Source organism: Emydura macquarii, unplaced genomic scaffold (genome assembly GCF_026122565.2).
Source record: "Emydura macquarii macquarii isolate MOO-44397 ecotype Brisbane River unplaced genomic scaffold, CSIRO-AGI_Emac_v2 contig_2417, whole genome shotgun sequence".
NCBI classification, from domain to species: domain Eukaryota; kingdom Metazoa; phylum Chordata; order Testudines; family Chelidae; genus Emydura; species Emydura macquarii.
The window spans coordinates 4,260,338-4,281,378 of NW_027132554.1; the positions used below are offsets into that span (position 1 = coordinate 4,260,338).

Consider the following 21,041-nt stretch of genomic DNA (forward strand, 5'->3'; position numbering starts at 1 on the left):
CCAATTCTTCATATCCCAGAATCCTTCTTGCTCATCAGCCCCTCACCCCCTAAAAAGACCTAAAAAATTATAATCATGGACATATCGGGCTATTGTATGAGAGTCTATAATCATAGAAATAAGGAACCTCCAGAGGCCATCTAGGTCCACCATCTGTACTGAGGCTGGACCAAATAAACTTAGATCATGCCTTGCAGGTGTTTGTCCAACCCGTTTCTAAAAACTTCTAATGATGGGGATTCCACACTCTCCCTTGGAAGCTTATTCCAGAGCTGAACTATCCTTATAGTTTGCAAGTTTTGCCTAATATCTAACCTAAATCTCCCTTGCTGCAAATTACTTTGATTCCTTCTTGTCCTACCTTTGGTGGACACAGAGAACAATTGATCACTGTCCTCTTTATAACAACCCTGAACATATTTGAAACTGTTATCTGGTCCCCCCTCGGTCTTCTTTTCTCAAGACTAAATATACCCAGCTTTTTTAATGAGATTTTCTAAATCCTTTATCATTGGAGAGAGTCCAGAGGACAGCAATTTGTCGGTGTCATATGTGGACAAAAGAGGCATTTACCTTCAGGCCGGAATAAATGGATTTGTTTGAGGTGGTGAAATAGATATAGTCCTTGTCCTATCCACTGCTCTCTTGTATCCAGGGCTTATAGTAATTGGGAAGGTGAGGCCACCCCACAACACACAGGAGGCCTGGCCGGGAGGTCCATAGAGTCAAGGATTCAGTGGGTGTGCCCCCAAATAACTCCTCCCACCAGCTTGCTGGACAAAATGGCCTCTGCACCGCATCTTTTCCTTAGCATCAGAACCTCACTAATTCTGTGGTCCGCGCCATATGCAGTTTTTGTGTGCCCAATGAGTGTGACCATTAGCACATATATAGATACATTCCCATGGAAAATGTCAGGAATGGCACATTTTCCAGCACTAGTGAATAGCCTCTACTGCAGTAATTTGCATTCCAAGGATTTATTTGCAATCAGATGGGTTAGGAACAACTTAAAAATATAAATATAAAAGAAAACTTAGTCTGCTGGGAAATTTTACAACTCTGGGGAACACTGGAATCACAGCCCAGAAGTTGAGAACCACTGAGTAAAGGGAGTGAGACAAGAGCAGCAGATTTTTTTCTCCAGATATCCATGTTAGAACTAAATCTAGTGACTCCTGAGGGATTGGGGATGAGGGAGTGATCTTTTTTCCTGACAAAGCATTTAACATCCGTCTGTGTAGTCTGACATCTTGATTCTATTAGCAATGCCATTGTGGGGAGGCAGGAAGAACTAATATTACTTGAAGCTGTCTGAGTCCTCTGGCTAGCCTTCTGTGTCCATTAGTAGAGCACTTTATCTGCACTTTTGGGCTCTAACTGGCCAATATGCTAATACTTCTAGGCTGGGATTTCAACCTAAAAATTCAGTGGGAGTTGCGTGTCTAGTTCCCTTAGACTGCTTTGAAAATCTCACTCCAGATCTGTGAGTGTCATGGGGGTATGTATGCAATTGACTGAAATAAATGTTAAATTCAAGCTCTAAGCCCAGTGCATGTTGGTAGTTTACAGAGATGGCAGCTTCAGGATACCAGTGTTGGCATTTAGCATTGCTGATGCCTGAAGATTGCTGGGTTCAGAGTTCAGTTCTGTGCTGTATGATTGGCAGCTGTCAGCATGAAGCTTTGTGCCCCAATTTAATACGTTGGGTCAAATTCACCCATGGCATAAGTGAGCCCAGCTCAGTTTGAGCCCCTTCACTTTAAACAGCTACTAATTAGTTTGGAAATACATTTGAGGGACTATTTGAGAGCTTTAATTCCATTGGATTTCCAAAAGAAGGCTGGAAGGCAGTTTCTCCTGGGCTGAGGAAGTTTCCTCTGCAGCCATATCTTAATGTGATCTTGTAAGATTTCACAGGTTAGACAGGATTGGACTCGGTCACTACTTGGATGGGATGGGAGATGTCCAAGGATAAGGTGCCCCAGGCCAGGTTGTTGGTGATGTATGAGATAGCATTTTCCTTGCCAGTCAGTGCTGGACCAAAGCCTTGCATGGTAAGAGGTATTTGCCGTTTGAAGTAACCTCTTTATGCATAACATTAAATTGAAGAGCTGGGCTCTGGTAGCCATTTAAAAATCTCATAGCATTCTTGCAAGATTAAGGGGAATAGCCTTCATGTCCTGGTTAAATTCCAGTTTGAGTAATCACATTCTACATACTTAATTCCTTCTTGCTTGTGAAGGGGGATATAGGATTCTTCTTCACTTCCTGTCCTAAACTATTCTGTAGTATTGCAGTGCACTGTAGATAAGTACCCACTTTACCTCAGAGGGGTCTGCGCTCCAGTAGTGAGAGGAGCTATGCGTGTGGGAGAGGGTGGGCACTTTGGGATCCTTCTGACTAGAATGTGCTGTATGCATGTGAGCTGTGAGTTGACAAGCACTAGCCTTCCTCCTGACTCTGTTCTTAGCAATCAGAACTCACTGAAGATTATGTTGCTAAACTAAAGTCAAGTCCGTCTGAGACAGCCCAGTGGGAGCGCATTGTGCAGCTGGGAGCCTGGAACCCTATTTCGAGTGACAAGCAGGAACTGTGGGCATATGGTAGCAGTGTTGTCTGTAGGGAGCTGGGGAGGGATTATGGCCGCTATAGTAGTTGATTTATCTGATGCCTCATTGTGCCAGGGTGTTGTATTGAATGCTAGTGAGTGTGTTGGACTGATGTTAGGCGCTGGATCCTAATCCAACCTAACTATTGTGGGTATGGTGGGGAGCTGTTATGTGAAGGGAAGGGAATAAATATGGCAAACCAGGACTCTAACCAGCATAATCCATCCCTGGGTAAACTGCTGGCTAGTACAGGCACAGTCATTAGGTAAGCAGGGGTGCTGTGGTGTCAGCTCTTCTGTATAGTGTGCCTAAGGTTGTTCTGTGTTGTCTGAAAGCAGCAATGTGTGTTGCCGCCTGCAGCAGCAGTGGCACTCCCACCATGGAAAGTCCCTTGCTGTGCTATTTCAGAAACACCATGGAAAGTACCTAAAAGATAATTCACTGTTTATTCATTTTAAAAGCTTGCAGCGCTGGTATGGAGAGATGTGGAGAGACGTTCATTTGGCTGCCCTTTGATTATAAATTAGGAGTCTATGTCACTGGTATTTTAGTAATTTCACAGAGGTGGGAGAGGAAGAGGACCAGCTCCTGCAGCTGAAAAATTTCAGCCCTTCCCCCTTAAACTCCTTCAGCAGCTCTCTGTTTTGTTTTCTGCTTAGGCTACCAAAGGTCATGTCTCAGAGGCAGTATATTTTAAAACCTGAGTGGGCCAAGTTCTTGCCGTCTCTTTCAACTCTTCCTATTGTGAAAAGCTTTAAAATACTTCAGTACTGTCAGAAGAGATCTGAATTTTTAAATACAATTTTCTTCTTACTGTGTTTTGAATACCCAGGGAAATGCTGGGAACATGTGGACGGTATGCCTCAGGAGAGATTTTTTCTTTTGTGCACTAAAAGCTGTTTCCCTATGAAAGCTCACTGATCAGTATGTTTGTGTATATAGAAAGTGTGCTGTGGTAAAGAGCTTTTAAAAACAGATGCTTTACATAACAGGGAAAAAAATGACAGATGAGAGATGCAAAGACTGTTAAGTAGGCAGTTGGAGCAAGGGAAATGACCAAGAAAACATCCTCGTGACTTCCAGGTGCTCAGATATGATGGTGATAGAAGCCAAATATGTACCTAGAATAGATACAGACGGACTCTTAAGGATCATCGAAGTCCCCAACTCTTCAGACAGCAATAAAATGGCATTTTAAAAAGTACAGGAAATGTCACTTCTCTCCCACCTTGCAATCAGAGTGATGAGGGAAAGAGGGAAGCAAATGTCCTTCAGCTGCTGGGAGACTCTCTTAATCATCAGCAGGATTTTAAAGTAAGTTGACAGGGACATAAGGGCTTGATTTAATTCTTCCTTGGGAACACAGGGTCATTTGAAGACTAGGGAGAACTGAATGGTTCATTAGGATCTGCCATTCTAATCCTGAGAGCAATATTTAAATGGACTAAATGAGAGGTTGGATTAGTCTGCCAGGTAGTTCTGTGGCTGGTTGGTCTGTTTTCAGATAAAATCAAGGCCAGGAGGGAGAAACCAGTAAGTTGGTCTAAAAGAGAATCAATCTTCCTTGTCAAATGAGTTCAGCTAATAAGTATAGATGAGTTTTCTTGTCTGATGGGATCATAACCTGTCCTGGTCCAGATTCAAATTGTTTCTCGTTACCACCCTGGTCTTTGCATCACTAACAGTTTTGTAGGCCTGGAACCTTTTATCGGAGCTCATCCTATCCTGTGAAAGAGAATAAAATAAATCCAGTGGAATATCTGTGTGGGCAGGAAAGAGTCCCCCTCCAGAATGCAATTAAATCGGTAGAGGGAAAGCTGACGTCCCATCTCTCTCCTACAGGGTTCAGGCTTCGGGATTACTTTTTGAGGTTTTGTGTTATGCTGCTAGAGATGCTTCAGTGCTGTGGGTGGATTCTTAGGTTAATGGTCTTTACTTGGAATGTAGTATAGACCTGCTGCCCTTGGAGCTGCTTCACCTCCTTTTTATATCCTCCTTGGAATTTCATACTGAAGGTTTTGCAACACTGTCCGTGTTTGTTTTGGGAAGATATTGCATCTAAAACTTGGTGGTTGAAGTGCTCTGTGATGTTGGATAGGAGACCAGGGTTCTGTCCTTGAAATTAAGAAGAAACTTCTGTTGTATTTCCCTGTTTGAAGCTTCTGGCTCCTAATTGTATTATACCATTGTGCCACCATTTTCAGGCAGTTCATAGGGCTCCCTTGATGAAAGTTTTATGCAAGAGAGTCAGATCCCTCTCTCCTGGAGATGTTTATTGCAGCACCCTGTGCTTAGAGGTTAGAGATGGCCAGAGGCAGTCCTCTTTTGGAGACAGTCTCCTCATTTGATATCTCTGCTCTAAAGTTGGGGTTGAAAACCACAGATTTGGAAACTGGCCTTCCTTAAAGTCCTAGAGGTAAAGGCTGTATAGTAGGTTGTCTAGATTTAGATTGTTTCCTGTCCAACCTGCTGTGTAAGCTACAGGGAGTGCCAGAAAATGTGTGTGGGAGGGGATTGGAAAGCCCCATCTGAAAGGGTCTGATCTGTCAGTGTTTGTTTCTCAAAACAGTTCAGTGATATTGTGGTGGCTCTGCTAATTAACACTGCTAGCATGACCTAGGCTTGCCAACTTTCTAATTGCTGAAAACCAAACCCACCTGCCCTGCCCCCTGCCATGCCTCTTCCCCCAGGCTCTGTCCTACCCTCCACTCCTCTCCCAATCCCTCTCCCTCTGTCGCTTGTCCAGAGCTGGGCTGGGAGGAGCTGATGTGGAGCCTGCCTGCCCAGTTGGGGCATGGTGGAGTCAATCCTGGAGCGAGGGGCAATCGGGGCACAGTGGGGCAGGGGAAGGTTGGTCCCCGGAGTGAGGGGCCGGGGCAAACGGGGTGGGGCAGCGGACAGGATCCCCTTCCCCCTCCTCCTCGCCCTCCTGGGCGGTGGTGCTGGTACATACCTCTTGGAGCCAGGGTCGGGAGCCAACCAGTTCTCTCTGTGAGGTGTCTCTTTTAAAAAAAAAAAAAAAAAAAAAAAAGGTAAACCTTTTAATAACAGAAGGGAAGTAACACAGCCCTGGTTTGGGAAACAGTGCAAACAGAATTCATGAACTCAGTGAGCCCAAACCCATCCCAGAGTACTGGGGTGTGTCCTTCTCCTCTCCCTCCTTCGTTTCCCCTGTACTGACCCTCGTAGCTGCAACATCCACCTCTCGGTTGGGGCTCAGCCAATCCCCCTCTGCAGGCTCCTGCCAGACACAGGCTTGACTAGGCCTCCTCTGCTGCTGCCTCCTGCCATCTCCGGGCCTCACTGAGTCCCCGCTGCTGGCTCCCACCATGTGCTGGTGCCAACCACTCCTGGCTCCCGCCATCTGCTGCCCCCCCCTCTGTCTACAGATGCTAACCGATCCTGGCATCTGCAGGCGCTGACCACTCCTGCTGTCTGCTGGCGCCAACTGATCACACCATCTGCTGGCATTGACCACTGTTGCTCTTGGTGTCAGCAGGTGAGCAGAGCAGTTCCTCCAGCACTGCTTTTACCACTTCCCAGTGGCAAAGACCAGTTACTGCGGCAGCTGGACTTTTAGACTCTTTTAGATCCTTTTTAGTTCCCTTTTAGACCGGACTGTCTGGTCCAACACTGGACACCTGGCAACCCTATCTGGCTCTGTGAAAATGTAAAAGTATAATTCAGTATACTGGAAGTTCAGATCAGTCACATGCCTCTTGTAGAGCTTTGATGAACCCCCCCTTGCAATCTTAGTTTGAGTGCAGGACCGTTTAAGTTTTCAAGCAACATTTAACAGTCAGTTGGGAATTGAAATTTTTGGACTCTGAATTTCAGAGGAGTGCACATACTTTTGTGTAAAAGCTGATGGAATTAAATTGGTGTTTTTGGTTCATGTCTGAGAAACTCAAAAGATTGAGATCTAAAGTAAATCCTGTTTGGAAAATCTGCACCAAACCAGGTTTTCCCCAGTGTCTAAAGGGAGTCCTGACTACATTTGCATTTTCTTCCCTCACATATTTCCTTTCCTGAAAGTCCTCTCCATCCTCACACTAAAGAAAGAACAAAATTAACATGTAGTGTCCAAACTCCTGTACTTTTGGGACACAGATTTGGCTGATTCAGATTGCCCATATCCTTCCCTAAAATCTGGATGGGAGAAAAGGTGGGAGCTGTGTCCTGCCAGGGCTGACCAGATGTGGTGCACTGAGTTCTAAGGTATGGCCTGTTGGTGACCTCCCCTTTCGAATGAAGGTCAGACCAATAGAGATGAGCTCCAATTTGCTCTAAGTGATAAGCAGCTTCAGACAAGATTGAACACGGCCTGCTGGGACTGTAGTATCCTCTGGCCACAACAGTGTGTAAAAGAGGAGGGCTGTCCCTTTATGCAAAGCAGGCAGTGCTGTTGGGCTTCCAGCGAGTTGACCGTGCCCCTTCAGAGTTGCAGTATTTGGGTGCTCTGAAGCTGGTGGAGATAACCATTGGACACTGAGCTAAAACCAGAACGTGGCAGTGTGTGAGAGCTTGGTGCTGTCAGAAAAATCTTGGGACTGGAGTGTCCTCATTAGCAACAAAAGAGAGTCAGAGATGGTGCTCTCCAAAGAACTGTGATTGTGGCAGTTAAATGTAACCATGGTGATGGACTGCAGAGCAGATGCCTTTAGACCAGTAGTTCCCAATATCTTTGGTTGGAGCTCCTTAGGTGGAGGGGTGCTATGTGTTATGTCCTGTACCCAGGGCCTTGGGTACTCTGTGGCTTTGATTCCTAGTTTCCTTAGCAAGGTTAATTTAGTCTTTTGCCATGAAGTGAAATTCCCTGTATCTGAAGCTGACTGTGAAGACCATGCATGGGCTCCAGCTGGTACAGAATGCAGCACCTGCCTTCTCCATTTAGGCACATCAGGCCCATGCTTAAATCCCTTCACAGGCTTCTAGTCAACTTCAGTTTAAGATTTTGTTCCTAAATTCAAAGCAGTTCATGGATTAAACTCGAGCTAGTTCAAGATCACATTTTGATCTATGAACCACTGCAACAGCTGCATTTCTCTGGGACAGTGCAGATCACAAAGCTCAGGACAAAGGACACGAGAGCTAGGGACAAAGCATTCTCTGTCAAGGGGATCCTAGTTTGAATGAACTTCCACTGGAGATTAGGCAAATCCAGAGTCTGACCAGCTTTAGGAAATGCTGCAAAACCCATCCTCTTCAAAAAAGGGCTTTTCCCTGTGAGAATGACACTAAAGTGCTGACACTCCTTTGTGCCCAGTAAGCCCCGACCAGCCTAAAAGCTGATACCAAAAGTCAATCTAAAAATAAATAAAATCTTAAAAATTAAAACCAACCTCCCTCCCCAGTCAGAGTGTCTACCCCAGAAAGGGAGAGCCGGAGACTCATGAAACTCACTGGGGATTTTGCTGTTGCTATGGCTGTTACATGGATGGCAGTAGTAGGTGGCAGTGTAAAATCCTGCGATAAAGTCCCATTTCTATCCCCCACCACACACGGCTCAATATAAAACTAATCTCTGATACTTTTTGACAGTGATTCATTTTGAGGATGGTTTATTCCTCATGCCCTGTCGGTGGCCTGGCCCAGAATCTCTTTTCTCTTAAGTGCCCCAGGGAAGGGAGAGCTGGTTGCTGGTATCAGCTGCTGTGCTGTTGTTCTCACCAGCCCCACTCACCAGCAACACTTCTGGCCGCAAGCTGGGTGCCAGCCGCCTGCTGCCAGGCTCTGCGGAGCAGTGCAAGGAGTATGCACTGTAATCCTGTTAATACCCACCTGGGAGGAAAGCTGGAGAGGTGGCTGCAGCAGGGAGGGAGACAGAACAGAAAGTATCAGGCTCCTGGCTGCAGTGGAATGGCAAATTCTGGGGCAAAAATGCTGATTTTTTGGGCATCTTGGGAAAAATGTCAGACTCCATAGCCACAGAATCTTGCAGTCCTTGGAGCCTGATTGCAATGAATGGGGCTGGTCCCACCTTGTAGAGCTTGTCCTGCAAACTAAGGCAGACAACTGTCTATAGATTATACTGGGCACCTCTTCAAGATTTTTCTCCATAACCATATGGACTAGAAACATATTTTTGTAAATGAAAGCTGATATTCTCTTTTAATGCTCTCCCTCTCATGGTGGTTTCTCCTTGTGCTGTCTGCATTCCCCAGTCTCTCCACAAGGCCTTGTGGATGTGGCCTCTAGGGTGGGGAGGAGGCTCTGTGGGGCTGGGCCACATGTAATCACATGGCTGAGCTGGGGGAGCAGAGAAGAGCCTGCAGCTCTGTGTATGCAACCTGTTCCTGTGGCCAGCTGCAGCAGGTCACTCCAGGGGCAGTGTGGGATGGCGTTCAAGGAGCAACCTGCAGCTTTGGGAGAACATTTGCAGTGGTGTTGGGGATTATGCAGCCTCCTCCACCCCCATTACTCTGCTGTGTCCATCGTGTCTCTGGCAGCGTGTCGTCTTCTCTCTCCCCCCCCCCCTTCCAATAAAACACTTAGTGGAAACAGGATTAAGCTGTTAGTTTCCTTTGCCCTCTTTGCGTAGGTCAAGCAGAGCCTTTCATCCTGAGGTCCATTAGGAAATGGTCTTTACGTGTCTCAAAGCATCCGCATCCATTTGACAAAACAGCCCCCCCCACCCCCCGTGTGTGGGGTTTTTTGTCTGGCTGTATTGAAATGTGCTGCTCTTGTTGTCACAGAGCTGCCATGAAGGGAACTGCCCGTTCATGCTGATTGAGTGCCCGGCTTGTAAGGGAATGATCAAACTGAATGAAAAGGAGCGCCATTCTGAGCGGGAATGCCCTGAGAGAAGCCTCAACTGCAAATACTGCAAATCCCTTTTCTACTTTCCTGAAATTAAGGTATGAGAGTCACAGCACAAGCACATTTTAGATGTTCTTACAAGGAGACCCACTTATATGCAAGTGAGCAAGTGTTGAGTACTCTCCATCAGCACTGTGTTATCATTGTAGTAGCACTTCTTGAGAAAGGCAAGGATACCTTTAGTCCAAAATGTATGGTCCTGTTTTAACTAGCTGCTAGGATAAATCACAAGTGTTTGTGTCCCAAACAAATGTTCATAGAGTGACTAGATTGGCACTTCCAAGGGTGTTGTTTACCCTGGGTGACTTGGCAATCAGTTAAGCTAAAGGACGATCACAAACCTTTAAGTGGCTTGTACAATGGAGCAATCACTGTGCTGTTTGACTGTTGCAAGGAGCTAGGTGTTGTTTGTATGGGAAGGGAAGGAGGAGAGCAGCTCTCAGTGCTGAAAGAACAGGTTCAGGACTATTTAGAAAGGCTGGACATGCACAAGTCCATGGGGCCGGATTCAATGCATCCGCGGGTGCTGAGGGAGCTGGCTGATGTGATAGCAGAGACATTGGCCATTATCTTTGAAAACTCGTGGTGACTGGGGGAGGTCCCAGATGATTGGAAAAAGGCAAATCTAGTGCCCAACTTCAGAAAAGGGAAGGAGGGGGAACTGGGGAGCTACAGAGCAGTCGGCCCCACCTCAGTCCCCAGTAAAATCATGTAGCAGATCTTCAAGGAATCCATTTTGAAGCACTTGGAGGAGAGTAAGGCCTTGTCTACACTAGAAAGTTTTGTTGACAAAAGTTTTGCCGGCGTACAGCCACTGCTGTAATTAAATCGATGTTGTGTGTCTTCACTGTCTCCTTCTGTCAGTGGAGTGTGTTCACACTATCAGCTCTTTTGTCGACACAGGGAGCAGTGCATTGTGGGTAGCTAGCACAGGCGGGGTGCTTTGGGAAGGGTTTGCACTGCCTCACGGGACAGGCCCAGCGTCACAGGATGCAGGTGTCTGAATCCCATCATTCTATGGGCATCCTACTAGTTGACAGCTGCTTTTAAACTGCCCCGTCAGCCATGCTGACACTGCTGAACACAAACACAGGAAGATCACAGAAGAGGGGGGAGAGTGAGCGTGTGTGAGAGAGAGACAGACAGACACACGTACACACGGAGAAAGACAGACAGACAGCGTGTGTTTGGGGACTGAGTGTGTCTGCACTCACCCTGTTTCTTTAAGTTCAGACAGACTATAAGGCAGATAGAAACCTGGCTGGATTGTCTGGCTCAATAGACAATGTCTTGATGTCTAGCTGGCAGCCGGTAACAAGCGGAGTGCCCCAGTGGTCAGTCTTGGGGCCAGTTTTGTTCAATATCTTCATTAATGATCTGGAGGATGGGGTGGATTGCACCCTCAACAAGTTTGCAGATGACACTAAGCTGTGGGGAGTGGTAGATACCCTGGAAGGTAAGGATAGGATACAGAGTGACCTAGACAAATTGGAGGATTGGGCTAAAAGAAATCTGATGAGGTTCAACAAGGACAAGTGCAGAGTCCTGCACTTAGGACGGAAGAATTCCATGCACAGCTACAGACTGGGGACCGACGGATTAGGCAGCAGTTCTGCAGAAAAAGACCTGGGGTTACAGTGGATAAGAAGTTGGATATGAGTCAACCGTGTGCCCTGGTTGCCAAGAAGGCTAACGGCATATTGGGTTGCATTAGTTAGGAGCATTGCTAACAGATCGAGGGAAGTGATTATTCCCCTCTATTCGGCATTGGTGAGGCCACATCTGGAGTATTGTGTCCAGTTTTGGGCCCCCCACTACAGGAAGGATGTGGACAAATTGGAGAGAGTCCAGCGGAGGGCAACAAAAATGATTAGGGGGCTGGAGCACATGATTTGAGGAGAGGCTGAGGGAACTGGGCTTGTTTAGTCTGCAGAAGAGAAGAGTGAGGGGGGGATTTGACAGCAACCTTCAACTACCAGGGAGGATGCAGCTAGGCTGTTCTCAGTGGTGGCAGATGACAGAACAAGGAGCAATGGTCCCAAGTTGCAGTGGGGGAGGTCTAGGTTGTATATTAGGAAAAGCTTTTTCACTAGGCGGATGGTGAAGCACTGGAATGGGTTACCTAGGGAGGTGGTGGAATCTTCATCCTTAGAGGTCTTTATGCTGCGGCTTGACAAAGCCCTGGCTGGGATGGTTTAGTTGGGATTGGTCCTGCAGGGGGTTGGACTAGATACCTCCTAAGGTTCCTTCCAACCCTCATCTTCTATAATTCTTTACAAGATGCTAACTTTACCAGTGTTGTCATTATACTGTTGGTGTTGTTGCATTCTTAGGGTGTGATTTTGAAACCACTATGTGTGTTGTTTTGCCACTCACTGGTGGGAATTCGATAGCTACAAGATCAGCCCCTTAGGATTTAAGCAAGACGAAAATCTGTTCTCTTGAATTTTCCCAATCTGCTTACAGGACGATAGTGTAATGGGAAAGGAGACTTTGTTGTTACGCAGCCCAGTCACAGAGAGTGATGGTTCCACTGTGGCAAGCTGCCTAAAAGGGATGGAGATGAAAGCATGAACATTCAAGTTAAAAAGACAGATTTGCTCTTGTGGGGTTGGAATGTAACACATCATTCTTGAATGACATCCCCCTGCTTCTTTGACCCAAGGGTGGGGTGGTTTCCTTTTATAGGAAGTAGTATCTAGCTTTGCTTTGGACAGCTTTTCATGGTTCCTGTGCTGGGAGCAGAGAAGGATGAGCAGGGGGAAAACCACTGGAGAATCCAGAAAAGTTTTCAAATATTTGTATGGAAATTTTTGGAAATGTGCCTTTCAAAGCTAATATTGGTAGATGTCTTAAAGAGATATTGCACGCCATCAGTGCAGTTTTATTTACATCATAACAGCAGATTTGTGCTCAGTCAGTACTTGCCTTCCTGCTGTCACAGACACACTGTATCTCTGAGTGCATATTCAGTAGATTCTATCTGCTGATTCTGTTTAGAATATAAATGTTCTTTCCTTGATGGAAGATAAACTCTGTGCACAGCCTTAAGATGGTTGAGAGCTGGGGGTTCAAAGAGGGGGCTAGGAAGGGAGGGTGGCTGAAGTGGAGAAAAGGTAGAAATGAGACTATTGGCAGACTAGAAGGTAGCTACAGCCCGATCCCATCAGATCTTTTATTTTTTATGCTCTCCCGTTTGAAATAGTTGCATCTGAGGTCAAACCCTCCTCCCTTTTCTGAAGTGAAGTGTGTGCTGGGACCAGGATTTTATGGAACAATGACAGGAATAAGGAAGTTGTCTGGAGTCCTCCTAGGATAAGAACAATAGCTGGGTGGGGAGGAGTTGAAATACCACCCGCCCCAACTTTTACAGAATTCCACTAATCCTTGGTATCCACGCACACAGTTACCCTTGCCTGTTTGAACTGCAGACTGTAGCATTCACATCTCCAAAGGCATTTCAGCACCTCTGTTGGATCAACTACTGTTCCTTTAACCTATGGAAGGGAGAGAGTAATTAATGAAACAGGAATCTGAGTTAGCAAACGGATTTCTCTTTTCGGTTTCTGATGTGGTGGTGGTTTAAAAATAAAACAAATCTTTAAGGGTGTGAGTTTGTACAGTGTGAACATGACCAGCAAAAATTGCATATTTATAAAAGGAAGTTCATTAAAATGAATGTTTCTAATGCCAAGTGAACAATCCTATATATTTAATCTGTTTTAATCTGATTTGCAATCTATGTATAAGCAATAGAACTCCAGTAGAGTATCAGAAAGGTGGCATAATCTGGCCCATAAGAAGAGTAGTAAAACACATTGTCTAGATTTCAATTTTGGGTAGGAGATTTTAATTTAAGCACAATCACTCAATCTTGTGTATCATAGAGCTAAATGTAGAAAGAGAGGATTTCTGCACTACAGGAATGATCTGAAAAGAAGAGAGGAAAGTGTTAGAGTTTCCTTTTTAATGTTCACAGGAAGTTTTTTTTATCTGTTGAGGGATCAAAACATCATGTTTCTAGGGTCATTTTTGTGTCTTCTCTGTCCCTGCCTAAAACAAACATGGTTTGTGCTCTTACTGCAGAAAAAGCTTGGGCGTCGGCATGTGCATGTGTGTGGGTTTTTTTTGTTTTTTATTTTACAAATTGTTCTCTTGGATTGTCTGGCTGGCTGGCTGATTGAAAAGCGTTTGCTTGCTGGACTGATGTGGACATGGGAGGCAACATTGGAAAGCTCATGATCTGTACCTGTCAAGCTCATGTTTTGTACTTTATGGCTGTGGGGCTTTAATTCAGCCAACTGGTGTCCGTCCCGAACATGCATTCTCCTGGCAAAGCCACAAATATAGTTTCCTCTTGATTATCTCAGGTCATCAAAGAAGTAATTTGATTGTTCTCACAATTAGTATGAACTGAAACTAGCAGCTCTTAAATCAAGGTTGAATACTTGGAAAGGCACAAAGGCAGCCAAACACCATAACAGCCTGGAAACGGAAATGTAGAAACACAACTTGACGTGCAGAATCACCGTGACTAGGCCAGGATTTGATTTATGTGCTATCACATGACAGGCCCTTTGCTAGTAAAAATGTATTCGTAATGACATATTTGGTCCATTGAATTGCATTCTTCACAGTGGCCTTATCAAAGCTGTTTTAGTGTACAGATACCCTCATGTCAATTCTTTTACAGGCTCACGATGAGCTCTGCCCTAAGTTTCCACTGACTTGTGAGGGCTGCGGGAAGAAGAAGATTCCAAGAGAGAAGGTATTTGAACATTCTTGTTTCATAACACACCCTGCGTGTGGTTTGAGTTCTGACCGAATGCGACTTGAATTCTGTGAGCGAAGAAGAGGAACCCTTGGGTTAGCCCATGAGGATGTTCAGTCTGTATTGAGGAGTGAAGGAAAACAATTAAACGCATTTAATTTTGAGAGGCAGCTGCCTATCACTCTCAGTTACAAATATTCCATAAGGCTCTTAGCATTGGTGTTGTCTCAATTTGTGATGGACTGTAATTACTCAGTGTTTTTCCATGAGTAGCGAGTAACGCCACCTAAATCAGACTCTGCTTAATGCTATATTTGGGTGCTAATCACAATTACCAGAGAGACTCATTCTTCCTAGCCTAGTGGGTAACTTAGCCGAGGTAAACATCTTTTATTGGACCAACTTCTGTTGGAGAGAGAGACAAGCTTTCAAGCTTACACAGAGCTCAGAACTTGTCTCTCTTACCAACAGAAGTTGGTCCAATATTACCTCACCCACCTTGTCTCTCTAATATCCTGGGACCAACATGGCCACAACAACACTTATCCTAGGTCAGAGAGTTACATTAGTTGCTGTAGATCCTGTAGTAGGGAAAGCACGTCACTATCCTGCTAAATGAAAGATCTACAGCCTCCAGACCTAGCGCTGGACTCCACATCGATTGCCCAGAGACTGACTCTTGGGACTCTTGGGAGGCACCAAAGTTCTAAAATCCTCATTGTGCGTCACCTTGGAAAAGTGCATCCCTCTGTCACTCTGCCATCTTGTCAGGGGACGACTGAAATAGATGGGCTTCCCCTTGGGAACAGGAGAGAGTCTGAAAAGTTGGGCAAAGAGGCTTCAAAGTGAGCAGTAGCAGTGGCCTCAACTCCTGTAGCCTTGGCACGGTGAGCTTTGGACGCTGATCTGCCTGAGTCTGAAATTGGAAACCATTACAGCTGACCCAGACTTGTACCAACAGGGAATGGGTCTTGCAGCTATTAATGTTTTAATTTCCTCTCTTTCCTTTCTCTCCAAACTTTTTGTTGCTCTGCAGTAGACATTGTTCCAATGTAAACCCTGCTTCTGTGTGTAACTCAGAGAGTAACTTGAATTACAAAGGATTAGAGGGATGTACATTCCAGCGTGCACGAGTCTGTTGCACGGACCCTGCTGGCACACACTAAAAGTTCCCAAGGTCATATTAAGGTGCAGTACTACATTAGTATGACCTAGGGAACCTTTAGTTGCACTAGAGCGCTTTTAGTGCACACCAGTAGGGTCCCCACAGGCCAGTTAGTGCACTAGAATTACACTCCTTGTACTGACTAATGCACCATGTGGACGAGCCTTAAGTAAGTGAGTCAACTGGGTCTGGGAGTAATTGTCAAATTAATCAAACCCCTTTTCATTTCCACATAATGAGATACGTGGCTGTGAAATGGGCAATATGGCTGTCGCCCCGTATAGGGCCAGCACATCTAACTGGTCAAAGGAAGATTTAAAAGTAGGATGATGTGTGCCAGCCCGTTAGTGCTAACCATACAGCACGTGAGAGCCCAAACAACTCCACGCTCCGGCGTCAGCAGTTGGCACTTCCCTCCAAAGGGTATGTAGCCAGCAGCCTGGCTGGCTTGATGGTAGCTGCCAAAAAGCCATTGCCCTGCTGAGAAGAAGCAGATTTTGGTGTGCTTGAGGTACAGCATTTCCTGTGTCCACAAAGGATTATTGGACTCAGCAAGAGGGCACCTGTTTGCGGCAGGGTAATTGCAGTAAGGACTCAAACGGAACGAGAGCACCCTCCTAGTTCTTAAGTGTTTAACGCTTAAATAAAAATAGCAAACTGTGATGTGTACTCACCCCACGGCACTAGGAGCTGGAGTTGTATAAAGTCACCATCTCGAACCACCCCCGGCACAGTTACACCATCGGGCAGTGCCAAAGAAATGAACTGGAAAATGGGGGGCCTGGGGAAGCTTTAGGACTCCCATGGCTTCGTGCAGTGCTTGCAAGCAGCAGCAGGACCACTAATGGTGGAATGTCACCCGTACTCTTGAAACCTCCTTGCTTTCATTAGCTTATCACAGCCATGACTCTGTTTTATTGCTCACTTATGTGACTGTAAAACCTGCATAAAGATGAGTGAATGTCCATCTGTCGGGGGGAACAGTCATTTTGGACAAAGCTTATGGGCTTGCCACATGGCATCACTTTGAAAGGATGTGCTATGGCTCACTCTAATTTCCATTGATCTGGCACATTTTATACGTGCTTCTGGGAAGGAACAAGATCTTGCAGCCATATTTTTTAAAAGGAGCTTCATTTCCTATCTTATCTGGCCACTTAAAAGTAACCCCAGGGCTTCCTGCACAACTTTGTTTGGCTTGTAGCACCAGTCTCTGCTAGGCTGCCATGCTTGTCTGTTCCCTTGGACAGTCACTGAAGACAGGTTTTCTTATGCAGGCGATGTTCAGTTGTGTCTTCACTAAGGAGCAAATGCACAAGTGGCAGGTGGGATTATCCCTGCTCCCCCAGGGCCCTGCCAATTCCTGCATTGTATCCTGTGTGGTTGGGGCACCTAAAGAGGAAGTGCCCAATCAATACCATTGGGCGAATTGACTCTGGCCCTTAAGCATGGTTGGATCAGCTTCATGGACTGCAGCTGTGTCATGATCAGTAAAGGGTCAGTTATCCTCTAGTTCATCTTCACTTTCCTGTCTTCTTGTGGGTGTAGGACGTGAGTTTCTTGGGGTGTGGAAGATGTAAAAATTAGACTTTTATTTGACACGTTATTTTTCCCTTCTCTGTAGTTTCAGGATCATGTGAAGACTTGTGGCAGATGTAAAGTGCCGTGCAGATTTCAGGTTGTCGGCTGCACTGAGATGGTAAGGCCAGTTTCTTCGTATTTGCCTCGGCCTTGTCTTCGCTGCAGCGTGAGCTTTTGGTATAACTTGAGTGTCGCCTCCACTCAACTCTGATCCCGACACACACACCTCTTTAAACCCACACTAGCTGGCCTGTGCGCTGATGCTCTAGCTAAGCCATGGGAACACAACTTGTGTCTAAGATTGTTTCTGTCTGGTATCCAGAGCTGGATGTATCTGGAGGATTAACCGTTTTGAAGTGATTGTTTCCTCAGAGCAGAACAATACCTGCAAGCAGAACGGTATGATGTCGAGAAAGCAACCTCTCCTGTGCCCAGGGTCTGCCTTGTAGACCATTTTGTGGGGAGGTGTGTCCAGGCTTCTAAGCTTGGCCATTGAAGGCTAACAGTCACTCCTGTCTCTGGATGCAGGTGTTGTGGGGCATGGAAGAGAAGCTATTCAGTAAGCTCTCCAGGGTGGTGAATAGCAAAGTCCCCTGCTGGAAATCAGCCTGCTGATGACAGATGCCAAACCAGGCTGATAGTCGGCCTTCAACAACTGTGAGGCTGTGCCCAGTGGGGCTCTTCTCTCTGGGAATACGACACATTTTTCATTCTGGGCCTTAATCTGCAAGCACTTTGCACACGACCCTCCTGGTGACTTAAGCGGAGCATCAGGCCCTCCGGTTGAAGGGTTTTAACACTTTGTGGATTCTGGACTGTGCACCTTAATTTTTCATTCACAAACTTTTAGCAGTCCAACTGGAAAATGAGAATGTGGCTGTGGTTTCTGTCTACACAATTGCAAGTAATTTCAGCCTGTCTGTAACTCAGTAGATCCAGGTCCAGACAGCCCAGCAGCTTTTAGGAAGCTGAAAGTGTAGATCAGCTTGAGAGCAGTAAAGGAGAGTTCCCAGATCAGTACCAGGATTGGTTTCTTAGATCCTTTTGGTGTTGGAGCCAGAACCCAGAGGAGTGCTTTTGGCATCTGCCTGCAGTAATTTAGCTGAGTGGTAGTTTCAGCTGTGCAGTAGCAGGCCATAGCACACTGCTGCTAGCAAGTACCAAAGGAGGTTGATAATGACAGAGGAGTAAACCAAGCCGGGTGCGTGCGTGTGTGGGAGGAACGGAAACAATTTCATAACTTGGGCTCTTCAGCCAGTGAGGATCGGGGCAGTGAACACCTCCATTCAGAACATACTAAAGGGTAGGTCCCAGGTGACTTTCATGCAACTCCTGTGTAGTGGGGAACATGGTGGTTATTGCAGGTGTGTTTTTATAAATCAGAGAAGATGAGGGTTGGAAGGGACCTCAGGAGGTCATCTAGTCTAACCCCTGCTCAAAGCAGGACCAACCCCATGTAGTGACTTCTGATTCTGTGTGATGACTGTGCTTATGGTTAAAGCACAGGCCAAGGAGTCAAGGGACATGGTTTCTGTTCCCAGCTCTACCTGCTTCCCTTTGTGTCTTGGGGCTAATAGTAATACATCCCCTCCTAGGGCTTTAGAGAGCTTTCATTCACTAGTGTTTGTAAAGTGTTTCCGAGAGATCCGGGGACCGAAAGTCCTATAGGAGGGCAGCATCGGGGTGAATGTTAAACAGCCGTCATTGTATAAGATTAGTATTTTCCTTTAAAAAAATCTGCTTGCTGTTGGCCAGTTTGTAACAGTGTCTTTCTTTGCATTACCCTTTGCTTATATCAGTGAAAGCTTCTAACCTGGAGGGGATGACTCTGTCCTGTGGAGGAATCTGTCTTGATGCCACAGTGGGAAGTTGACTGCTGTGAATGGGCATAAGTATTTCTTTTCATGCAGGTGGAAAATGAAAAGCTGCTGGAGCACGAAAGCAAATGTGTTGGAGAGCATCTGTATCTGTTGCTGGGCTTCGTGCTCAGCCTCAAGGCTGAGCCGGGCGACTTAAAGCACCTCCCCACCTTTGCGTCAACGCAGGGCAACTCCACACACCTACCAGCCAACGTGTTGTGCTCCGAATCAGAGCTCTCCAGCTCCTTGGAGCTGCTGGGGAGATGCGAGGCCCTGGAGAGGAAGACAGTTACCTTTGAGAACATCGTGTGTGTGCTGAATCGGGAAGTGGAGAGGGTGTCTCTGACTGCTGAGGCATATAGCCGGCAGCATCGGCTGGACCAGGAGAAAATTGAAACACTCAGTAACAAGGTCTGTAACCTCTGGCTTTGGGCTTCTGATGCTGTGAACATCTTTCAAATCATTTAGTGCAGAGGTGATGTGTGCATGGGTGTGAGATCTGACCTCACGGCTATTGGAGCCAAGTTCTGAGCATGTCTGAGATGCTCTGAGGACACGTACTCCCATGAGATGTACAGAGGAGGCAGCATTTCAGCTGCCTAGGTGCTGAACGATTCCTCCTGAATTTGTATTGACTCCTGAGTCTGGTCAGCTCCAGCCTTGTCGTGGGAGAACCTGAATTTCTGCAGTCTCCCCTGCATCTCTGCTTGTCTACGCTAGGAAGTTTTGCTGCTTTAACTGTTCCAGCCTAGTTAGATGAGCAACCCTCCCACTCCACTAGTGTGGGTGCAGTTATACTGGGACAGCTTATTCTGCTTTGGGAACCAAAATAATCTACACCAGTAGCAGGCATCTTTCTACTGGTAACTGCACCTACACTAGAGGTTATATGGCTGTAACTATATTGGTAAAACTCACCTCTCCAACTGACATGGTTACACCAGTATAACTTCTTGAAAGTAGACTAAGCCTTAGATATTTCTAGGATGCCCATCAACCTTGTACCTAGGTGCCATCTCAAAACCCTATACGTTAGAGCAGGAAAAGACCTATTATCTAGGCCCTCCTAGCACAGAACGGATCGCCTGCGGTGCCCTCTGCAGTACTTGGACTGGCTCTTGGGGGCATTCACATTGTACTCCAGTCAGTGTCCCGAGGAGCTCTGCAGTCGGTAGCACACCTGTGTCTCCAGAAATAGGATCTCACACAGCAAATGCTGCTATACTTGGCAGCAGCACATAGCTCTCGAGAGCGCTGCTTGACTCCATTTGTTGGTTTCTCTGTCTCAGTTCAGTTTTGTCACAAACGTTGATTTTCCACCCCACTCCCTTAATGTTCTTAATGGAGTGGAGACCACCATGTCATTCTTCACTGACTGGATTCTGCCATGCACAGCTGGAAAGTGGCCTGCTCTGGAGGTGAGGGGAGGTGTGTTAGCTAACTGTTTGTTGGAGAGCTACAGGGTGATCTCCAATTATTTTTAGTGAAGACAATGAGTAGGTATGATGTCCATTTGTTTGCAGTGGTGGATTTCTTCCCTCTCCTGGCCACCATCCCATCTGGAGAACATTCCCCACCAAAAATCTGTCCTGAATGAGATTCACAGGATCCCTTGACTCTCCTGCGTCCCTTAGTGAGTTCTATTTCTAAACAAGCTGCACTGTGTATTCCACTGATCAGGTCCGCCAGCTGGAAAGGAGCATTGGACTGAAAGATCTGGCCATGGCTGACATGGAGCAAAAGATCCGTGACATGGAAGCTTCCACCTACGATGGTGTTTTCATCTGGAAGATCACAGACTTTGCCAGAAAACGTCAGGAGGCGATAGCTGGCCGCTGTCCTGCCATCTTCTCTCCAGGTTGTTACCTAGAAATTAGCAAAATACTGCAAGGCTTTCCATGCTCCATCTATGCCCAGTCATTTGAGTAGTGTTGAAATTGCCATGTGACATGCAGTGGTTGTTCAGAGATTTTCTTCTCCTCCTCCCCCTCCCGCATGAATGCAGCAGCCCGGTTTTTACAGGGAGATAAGTGACGCTGCATTACTAGGAGACATCCTTTTTTTCCCTGCATGCAGAAGACTCTTCTTTCCATCACGGGCAATGCAGCCCTCCTAGGCCAAGAAACAGCCCCGCACAACACCCCCTTTTTACATAGCACAGCCCAGATTAGGGCCAGCAGGGAGCTGGTAAACAAGGGAAGGAATCTAGGTGTCTAGAGACTAATGTGACAATG

The 21,041-nt window shown here is 46.3% G+C and overlaps 1 protein-coding gene across 3 annotated transcripts in view; it reads left to right on the top strand.

The window, feature by feature from the left end:
- The window catches only part of TRAF2 (TNF receptor associated factor 2), a 41,087-nt gene that overhangs the window by 15,469 nt on the left and 4,577 nt on the right, over positions 1–21,041 (top strand). For 2 of the 3 annotated variants that reach the window (XM_067561588.1, XM_067561590.1), the window contains 5 exons: positions 9,308–9,469; positions 14,125–14,199; positions 16,992–17,066; positions 18,859–19,218; positions 20,488–20,665. In XM_067561588.1, the coding sequence (XP_067417689.1) occupies positions 9,308–9,469; positions 14,125–14,199; positions 16,992–17,066; positions 18,859–19,218; positions 20,488–20,665 (850 nt within the window). The remainder of the gene's footprint in view (positions 1–9,307; positions 9,470–14,124; positions 14,200–16,991; positions 17,067–18,858; positions 19,219–20,487; positions 20,666–21,041) is intronic. The other variant, XM_067561589.1, reaches the window with a different exon arrangement.